The following is a 15,470-nucleotide window of genomic DNA, read 5'->3' as shown; positions in this document are numbered from 1 at the left end:
AACCATTCACCTGGGCTTTGTTCTGAAGTCATCCTGCTCTCCACCATTGCTGCTAATGACATGAGTGGTATAGAAGCCCATGTCATAGTTGTTCAAACAGGCTCTAATACTGAGGTGACTTTGTTGCAGATTACATCTTGAAAATCTCATTACTGAAGTTGCTTAGTCTTAGAATTAGACAGCATGGGAACAGGTGCTTCAATCCAACTGTTCCATACCGACTCAGATGTCCATCTAAGTTAGTCCCATTTGCCCCATATCTCTCTAAACCATTCATGTGTCTACACATTTGACTATGACATAAGTTTTATCATCCAACTCGATATTATGCATTTGTTGAGCATAAGCTGGAAACTGGACTGCATTTGGCTTTGGGAGCAGAGGTTGCTTAGATTAACAATGTTAGCTTCTGACTTGCATGCTGAGGATGTTTTCTTTCTTTCTGAACATTTTAATATTTTGATGGTTGAAATTAATCTTTATGCTTCCATTGCATCCATTAAAATATTCACACTTGTCTTTGGAGTACAAAATATTAGTTGTTGCTGTTTATAGCCTGCAACCATTTAAATATTGACTCATGTAAGCTAATTACTCTGTATGTTGTTCTGACATAATTTATTGCTGAAAATTCCAGAGCGTACATTTCAGCAGACAAATCAATTTATAAGGAATACTGTTCAGGCATTGTAAGTGTTTACTTTATTAATAAAATACCAGTTGTTAGTTTGAAATACCAACTATTCTGCAGTACCTGAGAGAGAGCGGGGTACTGAAATAATTGTACTTATAGTCTTCAGATTCTGTTTTGGAATTGTAGACTTCACCAATACTCTTGTAACTATTTATTATGCTTGTGTTTCACCATGTATTAAGCCTTTAGTCCTTTTTCAATGCTATCTCCATAGATACTGCAATTTTTCATGCAGGACTGTATGTAAGAATGTGTGTGTTTTCAACTCCAATTGAGTTTGCTCTTCATTTGTACCACAAACAAACGTGTCACATGGAGACGTTTAGCATTGCCACATTAGCATTGAAAGTGCAGTGCTAATACATATCCTCCAAGGTAAAATTAGTTGCTGACAATGTTAACTGCTTGTAACCCACTACAACTTCTGACACCTTTGGATGAAAACAATCATCTGGCTTCTAATGAAGTTCACTAAATAGCATGCCTTTAATTCTTTAGGAAATTATAACCCCTCCAAATGAGAATGGCCTTGTGCGAATTAGGAGTCTTGTTCAAAGCAAAGCAAATCAGATTGACCTCATCACAGTGCAGTCAACATTGGGAACCATGAGGACAGCCACGGACCTGATCCCTAAGATCACTATGGTCAATTTGGTTCCCAGTTAACTGGTGATGTGTTGAATTCCACTGCTTTATGTAAGCATCAAGTTATTCCCTGAACTATAGTTACCAGACACATATGTTGCCGTTGTATACTTGGAAAACCATTCAACAAAGCCATGAATTCCAATTGTTAGAGTACAGAACCACCATTGGGATTGATAGGATATGTGATGTAACATCAATTTGTTGCAGTATACACTCACACCTTCTTTGTTTTTTATCTGTGACTTGAGTTCCCAGAAGCAGCAACTTGTGGGTGCAGATGTTGCTATGACAACAATTGAAACCTTGATTTCCCATTGTCATTTTAGCACTGCTTACTGCCACACTGCCGCTTTTAGAATTTGTTTGTTTTATAATTTCTTCTTAAAGAGAAGTGGCTTAACTGAGCTGCTAAAAGGACTGTAAAGGGATAGATAGAGTGAAGTATGAAGCTGAGCAGAGGTTTAGAGATCATTTTCAAATAAGTTAGGTTCAGCAGTCTTTTGTTTCCCCGAATAATTTTTAAGTATCAGGCAGAAATTAATGTTTCGATTTATTTGTGATTCGCTTTTGTCTCTGAGTGGTAGACAGGCAGTAAACCTTTGATGTATTAATAATGATTAACATAAGTATATTATAAAGTCTATTACATGGTGCATTAAATGAACAGGTTCATTTTACTCCAACAGATTTGGAACATAAAAGTAAGGAAGTCTTACTGCGCACATACAGAGCTCTGGCAAGATCAAGAGTCCTATTCACAGCTTTGATCTAAAGAAAGCAGTTCACTAGATTCAAGAGACTGGTATTTTAAGGGACATTGACAAACTTGTACAATAGTTGCTGAAATTTAGAAAAATGAGAGGTGTGGTCTCATTGAGACAATGGGTGTGAGAGTTTGCTTCCTGTGGCTGGATAATCAAGAACATGGGGCAAAGATTTAGGAGAAAAGGGTTGTTGTCTAGGACAAGGATGAAAAAGAATCTTTACTTAGAAGGTTGAGAACCTTCTGAAAGTTTGTATTAAAAAGGTTAATGGTACTCACTCATTGAATCTGTTGAAGAGTAAAATCAATAGGTCCTTTAGAACAAGGAAGTCAAATAATATTGGGCTCAGATGGGAAAATATGACTTAGGATGGCCAACTATTTCATAGAATGGATAGAGCAGTCAGGAGGGATTAATTAGAAACTTTGGTTAGAGCAGCAGTTCCCAACCAGGCATCATGCTTAATGGCATGAAAAAGGTTGGGTTAGTGCATCAGGGAGAACTACCTAGTCTTGTTTGAAATAATGTCTTAGGATCTTTTGTGTCTTAGAGGGAAGATGGGGATCAGATTAATTTTCCATCTCAAAGTGCAGCAAATCCTTTAGTATTGAACTAACAGTACTGGTCTTCACTACATGATCAAGTCCTTGAAATGGGTTCTGAACTAAAAGTACCAGCTGACGCAAACAGGATTAGAATTTTGTTCTCGGTCATTAATGCTAACTACACAAAACTGACAGCAGCAGCGTTTTTGTACCCTTGTTTCCAAAATGTAGTTCCTTTGATTTCAAGAGAACTGAATTTTGTTGGCATGATATGACGTACAGTTACTTTGACGTTGTGAATTTAATGAGTATAATCAAAGACACGTTTCCTTAAGTGTATCAAGGTGCACAACTAAAAAGTTTTGTAAAAGAATTAGTGTTTGAATTTGAAATACAGGTCATACTGAGTATTTACCTTGACAAGACTGAAAATGTGAGGACTAACCAATATATCAGTAATGTTCTCATGAAGACAGCACTCTGTCTTTCTCAATAAATGAAAGTGGTGCTAAGATATAGCTGCCCAAAGCTATGTGAAATCTATGTTCACTAAATCATTATTGATTACAGATTCTACAATCAACTGGTGGAATAGGCAGGTCAGCAAGAATATCTTCATCATGCAGATGTGTACCTGTGAATTTTGAAATTGCGAAGATGTTTTTGTTTTTGTGCTGCAGTTTAACACTCTAGTATTAAGTGGCAAGTCTTGTGCAACTCTAACCTTGTAGATGTATTGAATACTAGCTGTGATTCATAGTGGTTTCATATCAAAGAATTGTATTGTTCAAATGAATAGGGATTAGAGAAAGGGGATTGATTGGGGAGCTTTTCAGCCCTTGTATTAATTAAGGGTAAAAATTGTCCTCTATTATATCTGCTGAAATTGCAATACCTGTATATGCAAGTTGACACTCTTCTGAAATTTTCTTCCATTGAAGCCAATACAGTTTCAATTTTAAATATTCTTAAAAATATAAGTATAGGACTGAATGTGCTACTATTTCCAAATTTATCAAATATTTGGAGAGAACACAGGTGATCTCCTTGTCTCCTGCGTCCCACACGTTCAAAGTGTATATGAGTGGCGGTTGGTACACTGCCTACTTGGTATTGAAGAAGGAATCCTAACACAGAGTTCAACAGAAAACTATTTCCAGGAAGTGATCAATACTCTTGATCACTTCCGTGGTAAACCAATACTTATGCTCGTTTCCAAAGTGGACATTGCTTTTGCCAAGTCAACCAGCAGAGAATGGAAGTTTGTATATCAATCATTTGTTTTGTGATGGCTACCAATCTGAACTATAAAACAATGTGCCTAGAATTTATACTGCCATTTTCTAAACTCCTTTACCACATCCCTAAATTGCACAACTAACAAGCATTAGAGTTTATAGAGTCATCACCACCAAGTTAAATCTCTTTGTTGCTTCTTTTTCCACTAAGCCAAACAAACCAACAACCTTCTTTCCAAAGCACCCTTGTTCTTTTTTCCCTGTCTCCTCCCTTCTTCAAATTACCCACATGTTCCATTAGACCTTATATTTAGCCTCTGAATTCCTTTAATTGTTCCTGTTTACTGAATGACATTCTTGCGTTCTGTTTAACTACTGTAGTGTTGTACAATATCTGAATACTTTTGAAGCTCATTAAACAGAGATTTAAATTTTGAAAATAAATAAATAGGAAAAAGCAGGTTCAAAATTCAAAGTAAATTAATTATCAAAGTACATATATGTCACCACTTATAGCCATGAGATTCATTTTCTTATGGACATACTCAATAAATCTATAGAATAATAACCATAGCAGAATCAATGAAAGACTGCCCAACTTCGGCATTCAACCAGAGTGTAGAAAGCAACAAACTGTGCAAATATATAAAGAAATAAATAATAAAAAAATAAATAAATAATAAATATGAAGAACATGAGATGAAGAGTCATTGAAAGTGAGTTCAATGGTTGTGGGAACATTTCAATGATGGGGCAAGTGGAGTTGAGTGAAGTAATCACCTTTGATTCAAAATCCCAGTAGTTGAGGGGTAGTAACTATTCCTGAACCTAGTGGTTTGAGTCCAGTGGCTCCTGTACCTCCTTCCTGATGGCAGCAGCAAGGAGATAGCATGATCTGGGTGGTGGGGTCCCTGGTGATGGATGCTGCTTTCCAGCAACAATATGTCATGTAGATGTGCTCAACAGTGGGGCGGGTATTACCTGTGATGGACTGGGCTGTATCCACTACTTGTTGTAGGATTTTCCATTCAGGGGCATTGGCGTTTCCATACCAGGCAGTGAAACTGCATACCGTGCATACTATGAGGCAGTGAGTCATAAGTATAAAGTGTGTAGAGCAGGAGGCTAAGCCCACAGCCTTGTGGTGTACCTGTGCTGATGGAGATTGTGGAGGAGGTGTTGTTCCCAATCCAGCTGGCAGGAGTCTGCAAGTGAGGAAATCGAGAATCCAATTGCACAAGGAGGTATTCATGCCAAGGTCTTGGAGCTTATGATTAGTTTTGAGGGGATGATGGCATTAACTGCTGAGATGTAGTCAGTAAAGACTATCCTGATGTATGCATCTTTGCTGTCCAGATGTTCTTGGGTTGAGTGAAGAGCCAATCAGATGGCATCTGCTGTGGATCAATTGCTCTGGTAGGCAAATTGGAACAGATCTAATTCACTTCTCAGGCAGGAATTGATATGTTTCATCACCAACCTCCCAAAACACTTTATCACTGTGGATGTAAGTGCTATTCATTGAGCAGGTCACCATGCTCTTCTTGGGCACCACTATAAGTGACGCCTGCTTGAAGCAGATGGTACCTCAGACTGGCGAAGCAAAGTCGAAAGATCTCAGTGAACCCTCCAGCCAGTTTATCAGCACAGTTCTTCAGTACTTAACAAGATACCCTGTCTGGGCAGGATGCTTTTAGTGGGTTCACTCTCCTGAAGGCTACTTGCACATCAGCCTCAGAGGCTGAAATCATAGGATCATTGGAGGTGTGGGAGTTCGTGGTGATTCCTCCATGTTTTGACAGTGAAAGCGAGCACAGAAGGCATTAAGCTCACGATCAAGCTCTGCCACAACTGTTGAAAATCCTTCGTTAATTCAAATTTGGTCCAGAAGTGCCACTTCGCCCATGAGATGGCTTTCCGGAGACCATAACTGGACCACATACACAATGAATATATTACAGATTTTTTTTCTTACAAATAGTCCATTCATACTTGAAAATGTTGAAATTTTACTAGCTTTGGCATTTTGCTTGCTGTGGCTGGAGGAACAACCAACAAGTTGAATTCTAAATTACTTTACTTTGTGGGTTATCAGTGAAATTTTACTAGCTTTGACAATTTGCTTGATGTGCCTGGAACACTGAACTCTACTGGAATACAAGTCGACTAAATTACTGTATTTTGTGGGTCATCATTGTGGGTTTCGTGCCAGCTTTGTTTCTTTACCACAACAGCGTGAATTACTGCTAGTCCAGCAACATCAATTTATGCATTCCTGTAGGCCTGCTGTTCAAACAAGGAAGCTCCATACAGCATGCAAAATGCTGGAGGAATTTAGCAGGTCGGGCATCATCTATGACAAGGAATAAAGTATCAACATTTTGAGCCAAGGCCCTTGACCAGCACTGGAAAGAAATGATCAAGAAGCCAGAATAAGAAGGTGAGGGGAGGGGAAGAAGGTGATAGATGAAGCCATGTGAGGGGGGAGTAGGTGGGTGGAGGAGGGGAATGAAGTGAGAAGCTAGTGGGTGATAGGTGAAAAAGGCAAAGGGCTGAAGAAGAAGGAATTTGATAGGAGAGAAGAGAGCAACTGCAACCAGGATTACTCAAAGATGACTTTTAATATTTGTGTAGCCCTAGAAAGGCACACTTCTGAAAGAAATTCCATCCATATGTGCCAAAGGAATGATTTAGACACAGAGGGAAACATGGAAGTTGTGGTGTTTCCTTATCCCTCTAAGTGATAGAGCTTGCAGGTTTTGGAGGTGGTTTCAGAGTAGCACATAGTGTTACATACCCTGTAACTGGGTCACTTACCAGCAAAGATAGAGAGGTCCGTTGAAGTCTGATGGTACTATTTTTAACAGTATTTATTGATAAAATACACAAAAATAATATCAATGCAAACATACAGATAACATACGTCATCAATACTAAATCTAAAAGCACGGGTATAATAATAATCAATAAGAAATAGCTCCATCGTTGTCTAGGGGATAATGTATTGTCTGATGGAAATATAAAAGTCACTCAAGTTCATTCAAGCTGCAGCTTTTGGGTTGGAGAGAGAGACGGAGGTTTAACTTGCCCATTCCTTTTACGATGTCAATCCTTCGAGAGTCATTGGGGGCTGATTTCCCCTTTGTTGTTAGCTAAATCCGTTCTTCTGTGGCAAGGCCCACCAATTCCGAGGCAAATGGAAAAGGATGCACGTGGCTTTCCACCGGCTTTCGCTATTACGCTGTTACAGGATTTCGAGCGTTTCTTCTGGTGCGTCTGAGGGGCTGTTCCCACAGACCCTCTTTTATCCTGACTCACAGGGTCTCAGATGTCAATCAGGGTGGAATGATGCCAGCCCTCCACCAACCCCCCTCGGTTCATTGCCTGGGGGCTTCGATGAATCGTACAGTACTCAATACACAATTCCGTCTCCAAGAGATAATGGCCGTTATCTGTGGCTTTGTCTCTCGGAGGCCCAGGACACATTCCAAACATTGAGGAATCTGCGTGTCTCTCTCTCATTTCCTGGGTCTCCTGACCCGAATCAATAGCGATCCTGCGATTCTCAAAAAGGAGGGGGCCACAGGCGTAACAATAGGAAGTCACCAGCCCATCCACAGAGCATCAGCAAGCCTCAAACTGTCGCAATCAAGCAGTTCTGGGTGGTGGTGGGCAGCTGAGGAGTTAGGAGGGAAGTCTGGATTAGGCCGTAGGCTTTGGGCAGTGGGGAAGATGAACATGAGAACCAGAGCCAGAGAGGGCAATCTGAGGTGATCAGAGGTATTCTCACTCTAGGAGATAGCAAGAGGTCAACAGCAAGAGGGTTGAGGATTGCAAGGTTACAAGATGCCAGAGAGCAGAAAAAGAGAGGAATAACAAAACAATTGCAAGGAAAAGTGTTGAACTGAAGTAAGGAGCTGAGGGGAAGCATTGAGGGTAGTTGTCAATTGAACAAGGCAACTAGGGGAGGGGGAGAGAACTGTGTGGCAACTGGTGTGCGATGTTTAAAGGATTCTCACACAGACACCTTCATCCTTGAGTCCTCAATTGTGTCCAGTGCTCCCAATGAGGCCTCCTCTACATTGGTGAGACCCGTCATAAACTGGGGGACAGTTTTGTCGAGCAACTCCACACCATCTGCCACACGCGAGACCTCCCGATGGCCAAATATTTTAATTCCCATTCCCATTCCAACATATAGGTCCGTGGAGGAGTAACACCTTATATCCAATCTAGGCACTTTCAACCTAATGGCATGCATATTGATTTTTCCTTCTGGTAAATTAATTCCCCCCTCCTCCTCTATTCCCTACTCTGACCTTTTACCTCTTCTCACCTGTCTCTGGGTCCACTCTCCTGTCCTATCAGATTCCTTCTTCTCCCTTCTTGACCTTTCCCACCCACCTGGCTTCATCTTTCACCTTTCAGCTAGCCTTCTTCCCCTCCCCCCAACTTTTTTATTCTAGCATTTTCCCCCTTCCTTCTGCGTCCTGAATAAGTGTCTTGGCTCAAAATGTCAAATGCCTATTCATTTCCATAGACGCTGTCTGACCTTCTGAATTCCTCCAGCATTTTGTGTGTGTGTGTCTTTGTCTCTGAAGGACTACCTAGTAAGAGTGATTATGATGGGACTCTTTTTCCCATTTGGTGCCAAGGGATTACCAAATAGGAATGAGATCCTTACTAGCAATTTAACTTTGCAATAGGCAATTTTCAAGATGTAATAGATGGTCACGATTGTCAAGTGTGGCTGCATCATGTCAACCCATCCCTCCATTTAGTTGGCTCAGTAGTGTTCTGTGTCTGACCATTTCCTTCTGCAATATCATATGCTGCTGTAAAATAATTCAGCATTACTGTTGAAGACTTAACAACCTCCAGATTCCTGGAGGATGTGACATCTTAAGGTTAGATTTTTGCCACTGAATTCTAACCTGTTCCCATTCCATTTCTTTTGTCATCCTTTATCCAGAACCCAGAGACAGTTTTTAACTGGCTTAGTGAATTTCAACTCCAGCAGTATGCTGCTAACTTTATCAATGCTGGCTATGACATTCCAACTATCAGCCGCATGACCCCTGAGGTAAGTCTGCAAACAGCAGGAGGTAAAAGTGACCGAGTGAGATGCCTTTGTGTGACATTGGCCTCCAAATACTGCATGTGTTTGAACAAAATTGCTTTGCCTACTCTCTGAGCAATGGTGAATTGGCTAAAATGGCAGACAAAACCATTTCATACAAACTTATTAATGTTTATCCACTAATGTGCACATCAAAGTTTGTGCATTAGATGCTAAATCTCAACTCATTGTGTATCACTCGAATAGTGAAAGTGCTTGAACTGAAAGCTGTTCCTGAACAGTTACAAGGGAAACTACAGGCTCCACACACCATAAGATGCTAAAGAAACACTATTCAGTTCCCAGCATTAATTCATTTATGTAATTGTACTGAAGATGACTTTTTGATTCTTGAAGCAGTTCTTTTGTCATAAATTATATCGTTGACTGCTACATAATTTTACATCCAATTTTCTCTCAAGCTCTTTCCTAACATGGTAACTCATGCAAATTGATGGACACTTATTGGCCTCTGGCAGTGACTGACTCCACAGGCTATTCCCAGATTCTCCCAATTCCATTGCATTTTATTCTAGCATTATTGGCCTGCAAATCAAAAATAAAGTTCTTTCATAAAATATATTGCTTTTGTCCATTTTCTTATCACTAAGAATGTCCAAATTTTTATCAACTCTAGGTTGGCAATTATGGTTACATGATTATATATCCATTGTTTAAAAAAAGAAAAACACAATTTAAAGGATAATACGAAGAATGGTAAATTTTGATATGATAGTGTAGTGGTTAAGTCAATGGACTAGATATCTGAATTCAAATCCCACCAAAGATATTGAGGAATTGAATTTCAACTAATTTGTTTTATCTTATTTAGAGATACATCATGGAACAAGACACACCACCCAGCAATGCACCTATTTAGCACTAGCCTAATCACAGAGCAATTTACAATGACCAGTTATCCTATTAACCAATATGTCCTTGGACTGTGGCACCAGAGTACCCAGAAGAAACCCACACTTTCACAGGGAGAACATACAAACTCCTTACAGACAGTGGTGGAATTGAACTCTGAATTCTGACACACCGAGCTGTAATAGCTTCACACTAACTACTGCATTACCGTGGTGCCCTTGGTAATTAAATTAAATAAGTCTGGAATAAAAACCCAGTAATAGTACTAACACAGTAAAAGCCCATATGGCTCATTGGGAAAGAAAACTGCCATCGTTATCAGGTATGTTTTCCAAGTTACTTCAGGCCAACAATAAAAACAGTAAAGTCATGTGATGTGGAGAGAAAAGAATTTAATGATTCAGGTCAATGAAATTGTATCAATATTGGGAATCATTAGGGATAGGCTTTAAGATACACTGAAATATTGGAGGGAAGAAGAGAACAAAATGTAAACTCTGACAGGATGGAAGGCAGGGGAGATTAAATGGCAAACGGATGATTATGCAAGGTGACAAAAGTCTAGAAAAAGACCAAATGCAGAACAATTATCTGAAATTATTAAAGGAAGATTGGAAATCTGCAATTAAAATATTGGAATTGCTGATGATCTGAAACTGTTGAGTTCACTGTTGAATCCAGAATGGTATAATGTGCCTGGTTGGAAGGAGAGGTATTGTTCCTGAAGTCTTAATGTGAGTGAGACAGAGAATTGAAGTGGGTTACTTTCTTCACAAACTGCTGGAATTTTGATCCATTTGGACCCCTCTCTCCAAATGCTTAGCCACCATTGATCCATACATAACAAATTGCCTATTATTTACTGCTACTTAATCCAACATGTTTACATCCTGTTTTTCCTCCGACTGCTCTCTGACATGCTGATTCATGCAGATTGACAGGCACTCACTGGCGTCTGCCACCATCAAAGCAGCAAACTCCACAGGCTATTTACAGTCACACAAATTCTTCCAATTCCATTATTTTTTATTTCATGCCCAATGGCCTCAAAAATCAATTTCTTTCATAGAATGTATCACTTACTTCAAATTCTTAACATTTCCGGTTCTAGATACAGTTACATGGTTAAAAGCAAAAGGAAAAACAAAACTTCAAAAGTACATAACAATATGGTTGTCTTGCAACTTCCCTCTGAAAGCCAATCACTCAGTTCAAAGAGAGTTAGGAATGGACCATAACTTAAATAAAATTAGTCAATGACCTAGCTTCCTTCCCAAATTACTGGTATTAAACATAGTCATTAATTCTCCCATTAATTTAATGAAAGTAAAGACTGACCACAAAGAAATTATAGACAAATCATTAAACAAAAAGCTTTTGGTATCATCATTGGTTTCCCATTATATTTTATACATCAGAAACCATGATGATATCACCTGGCAATTAAAATACAACTCTGTATTGGCCAAAAGCCTTCTGGTTTTATGCCAATGAAAGTTTGTATGAATTAGTGTTGGGAATTACTCTGCATATTGGATGGAAGGTGTCTGAAGCCTGGAGTTTGTCATTGATGCTTTCCAGAACATGTTAATAGCTTTCCAATGATGTATGCATTGAACTACAACAGTGCAGGGTAGGGAACGGTATCTGATCAGAGAAATAGTCAAACATCTAAAGTTGCTGAAAATAAGTAAAAATAATTGGAAAGTTATTGGAAGCTGTAGGAGAATATCGTATGTGCTTAAGGTTATATGAAATTAAATCCAGGGCAGAAGGTTGGCGGAATTGGCCTATGATGTCTCCATTCAATCCTATAGACAAACCTTATTTGGGCATTGACCCTACAGAAGACTCTATGCTCATCCTTCTTTCCTTCACATTTTACCCCTGATCTTTCCCCATTTTTCCTCTCAAAGGCTCCCGTCTCCATTCAGCCTCCTTCAGCTAAGAAGGAGGATGAATGTTGAGCACATGATGGACTTCTCCTCAACCTTGGCACCAGCTCAGTCGACAGGAGGCATGCAGCCTCAGGGACAAGGCATTCTAAGCCAGGCTTAACTCCCCCCAAAGGTGAGAGATTCTAATAACGTGCAGCATTCAATTAGCTGACCAGAAAGGAAAACTCTTTTTCATTAACTGATCCAAAGCTCCACTCTAAAGGAAAGGGAATTAGAAAGTCCTAAATCTCTGATTCATTGAAGTAATTTATTATACCAAGCAAAACCATCATCAAAGCTAGCCCTAAACCTGAAAGATTTTATATAAATTTGAAGGACCATATAAAAGTTTTAGAGAGGGCTCTAGGTTTTCCAAACTACCAACTCAAGATTGTGGGGGAAAAATCTAACCTAATCCATCCATTAGGATATTTAACAGGTACCATGGAAATTTTACACACCAGCTGGTTTTACTTTATATTCAAGTCAGTTTTGGACGAGCTTCAATAGCTGTACTGGCAAATAGGTCTGCTTTTCTTGTGGGTCTTGTGAATTAGGACTATGTGAAAGGTAGCCTTGCATCAGACATTTTAACTGGCCTATAACATGGATATTCATCTTCTAAAGTATGCACTAAATAAGCAATATAGTGATGAGAATGCACTGAACTCTACTTCTGAAACTGAGTTCTGCTAATATCAGTTAAACCTGTATTCAATGTACACATATCACTATATCACGCACAATGTATTTAACAGAGGATGAAGTTCAATATAGACATAAACTGAAAATTCATAAGTTGCCCCATGATCTCTAGACATGAGTCTGCCGAAGTCTTTGTCAGTAGTTGACTGGAACCCTAGAGTATGACATTCACTTCTTCCAATATGCTGACATAAAATCTATTCAAAGGGAGGTCATAGGATATGAAGTTGGGAATTCAATGTCATTTTTCATGCATTCCTTCTCCTTCTGAAAACCCACCCACAACCTAGAGATGGTAAAGGAAGTTATGAAAACCCTACTTCCTAGCAAGCTGAATTGAATCCCAGGAACCTCTTAATATCTTTGAGCTATCAAGAGGATTTATGAGGGTAATTTTAAATGAACCCAAAAAGCTTGATTGTATTTATGTGGAGAGATATAGGGTAGTGAAAGAAACAAATCCACGGGGTCCTTTGCGTCTGGAACCCAGCAAACTGGGTTAGAATGACCCTGTGTGATTAAGCAGCACATAAGCATAACAAAGTAATTAAATTGCATTCCAGACAATTCCTGTCAATGTTGCAGGCCTCCCCTATTAATACATATCGATTATATCAACTGTGTTTTTGCTGCACTGATGTTGAGTTAAATCATCTACAACCCAACTTTTTAGGAAGTCACAGTCGGTATTGGAAGGGTATAATTTCTGACTGGCTTTTGAAAACCACTGATGTCAGTTTAGTCATTGTTAGCTATGGCCTAATACCACTTCCATTGTGAATTTCACCTTCAACAATGGCATCTTCAATTGTAACAAACTCTGTGTTCTAGGATCTAACAGCAATTGGAGTAACAAAACCTGGACATAGGAAAAAGATTGCCATTGAAATAAATCGTCTGAATATCTCAGAATGGTTACCCGACTACCAACCAGTAAGTTTTATCACCTGCTTGATATCAAAAGGCTTATTCATTATCAGTCAGTGAACAGTATGTCCTTGACCTTCCCTCCAGCACCAATCCATGGCATCTTCTTATCCTGAACCCCAAACCTAACCCAAATCCAAGTCATTTTTTTACATCTCAGTCACCATCCCATCCATCCTGAAATGTTTCAATCTAAGTTGTGTTTTAACTTGCCAACAAGTGGATAATAAGCATAGGAAGAATGGAATTTAGAAACAGAATTTGCAGCAGGACAGGTAGGATGTAAAAAAGAAAGGCGCACTAACAATTTAGCAACAAGTCATTGTTCAAATTAACTAACTATTGATATAAAAGCTATTTTATGACATTTAATACAGCCAAATTTGAGTTTGGTAACAAAACTGAGGACATTTCAGAAGTGGAAAACAGTTTCAATTGACAAATGAAAAAAATGAATTTGAAGCAAATTATACAATAGATGTTAAATACACTAGATGCTGGAAATCTTGAACAACACACACAAATGCTGGAGGTTCTCAGCAAGGCAGGCAGTGTCTATGGAGATGAATACACAATTAACGTTTTGGGCCAAGACTCTCCATCACTCCTGACTTCATCCCTCTATAGATGCTGCCCAACTTGCTGAATCCTTCCAGCATCTTGGGTGGATTATACAATAGATGTGGTAGGACCATAGTGGTTAAGTTGGTGGACCAGCATCCAGAGACTTGGGATATTGATCTGCAGATTTAACTTCATATCCCACCATGGAATAGCTTTAAATTTAAGTTCAAGGAATTAAGTAAATCTATTTTATTTTAAAGCTAGTATTGAGAAAGGTGACTATGATACAAATGACTTGTAAAAGGCAATCTAATTTGTTGGTTTTATTCTTAGCTGATCTGGATTGTGTGTTCCAGACTCACTTATGTACAATTATCCTCTAAAATGGGTCAGCAAACCAAACAGTCCATCAGAAATTAGGGACAGACTTGCAAAGACTCTGCATACTGGCAATGAATGAAAGGAATCTCTGAATCAACATTAACTATTAAACACTGATGGGCAATTCTCAACATATAAACTGATTTTGACACCTTGATCCACAAGAGGACAATTTAAAACTATACTGGAATTACTCAGAACATACTGTGACAGGACAATTCAAATTTGATGTCCAGTCCATGAACATGAAGGTGTCAAAAGACATATTCAAGTTACTCTGGCTCAATTGACCTAAAAGTAAATTATTTCCTGTTCTATCTCTACACTTGTAAGATAGTTGAGAAGCATTTTTACATAGGAACTGCTGGGGGAAATTGGCCATCAAATCCACCTTCTATCATTTCGTTAGTTCTGTGATACAATTCTGATGGGAGTTGTCGACTAATCAGAACCACCAATCTCTATCAAGGAGTCTACAACAGACCCAGACATGAAGTGAGGAAACCCCTAGCGAGGTGAGATAGGTCTAAATCTGCATGTTTCTCCCAAGCATGCAATGCTTAATATATATCATAACCAATGTTATTTGTGTACTGTATCCCACAATGTTATGCTCTCAAAGAAATGATCTAATTCACATTTGTATGCATCTATACTAATGCTTCCGCCATCTATGTTATGTTTTGTAATTTCAAAACATTAGAATTAATTCAAAGAAACTCATGGGAGTCCAAAATACGGGTTTAACTTTGAATTTACTTTAAGTGAGGCACATACATATCATGTGATGGCATGATGATGTATGCAATGAACGCATTTTACATATAACCCATAATTAAATATTTAAAAGAAAAAATGCTTAATCAAACTATATCTTTATTATATACACAAGATTACTCAAACATTATTGAAATACTAAATATACAACAATCTACCCATATTTGATGATTCATTTAAAGAAATCAGAACATATTAGTCACAAAGGTTTCAATGTATTTTGTATCAAATTCCCTACCCTAATGATTTAACTGAGAATTTTAACCATTCTTGATTAAAATAGGAGATATCCTCAATT

General features: G+C 38.6%; 1 protein-coding gene across 4 annotated transcripts in view; it reads left to right on the top strand.

Annotated features, from left to right (window-relative positions):
• Positions 1 to 15,470, top strand: part of caskin1 (CASK interacting protein 1) — a 696,764-nt gene that overhangs the window by 654,160 nt on the left and 27,134 nt on the right. For 2 of the 4 annotated variants that reach the window (XM_073060226.1, XM_073060223.1), the window contains 2 exons: positions 8,862 to 8,972; positions 13,355 to 13,456. The exons of 1 other annotated variant lie outside the window; for it this stretch is intronic. In XM_073060226.1, coding sequence (XP_072916327.1) covers positions 8,862 to 8,972; positions 13,355 to 13,456 — 213 coding nt within the window. The remainder of the gene's footprint in view (positions 1 to 8,861; positions 8,973 to 13,354; positions 13,457 to 15,470) is intronic. One more of the 4 variants, XM_073060224.1, reaches the window with a different exon arrangement.

The sequence above is a fragment of the Hemitrygon akajei genome, chromosome 11, assembly GCF_048418815.1.
Source record: "Hemitrygon akajei chromosome 11, sHemAka1.3, whole genome shotgun sequence".
Classification (NCBI taxonomy): domain Eukaryota; kingdom Metazoa; phylum Chordata; class Chondrichthyes; order Myliobatiformes; family Dasyatidae; genus Hemitrygon; species Hemitrygon akajei.
Note: the sequence above shows the minus strand (reverse complement) of the source record. Positions and strands in the feature narration are given on the sequence as shown.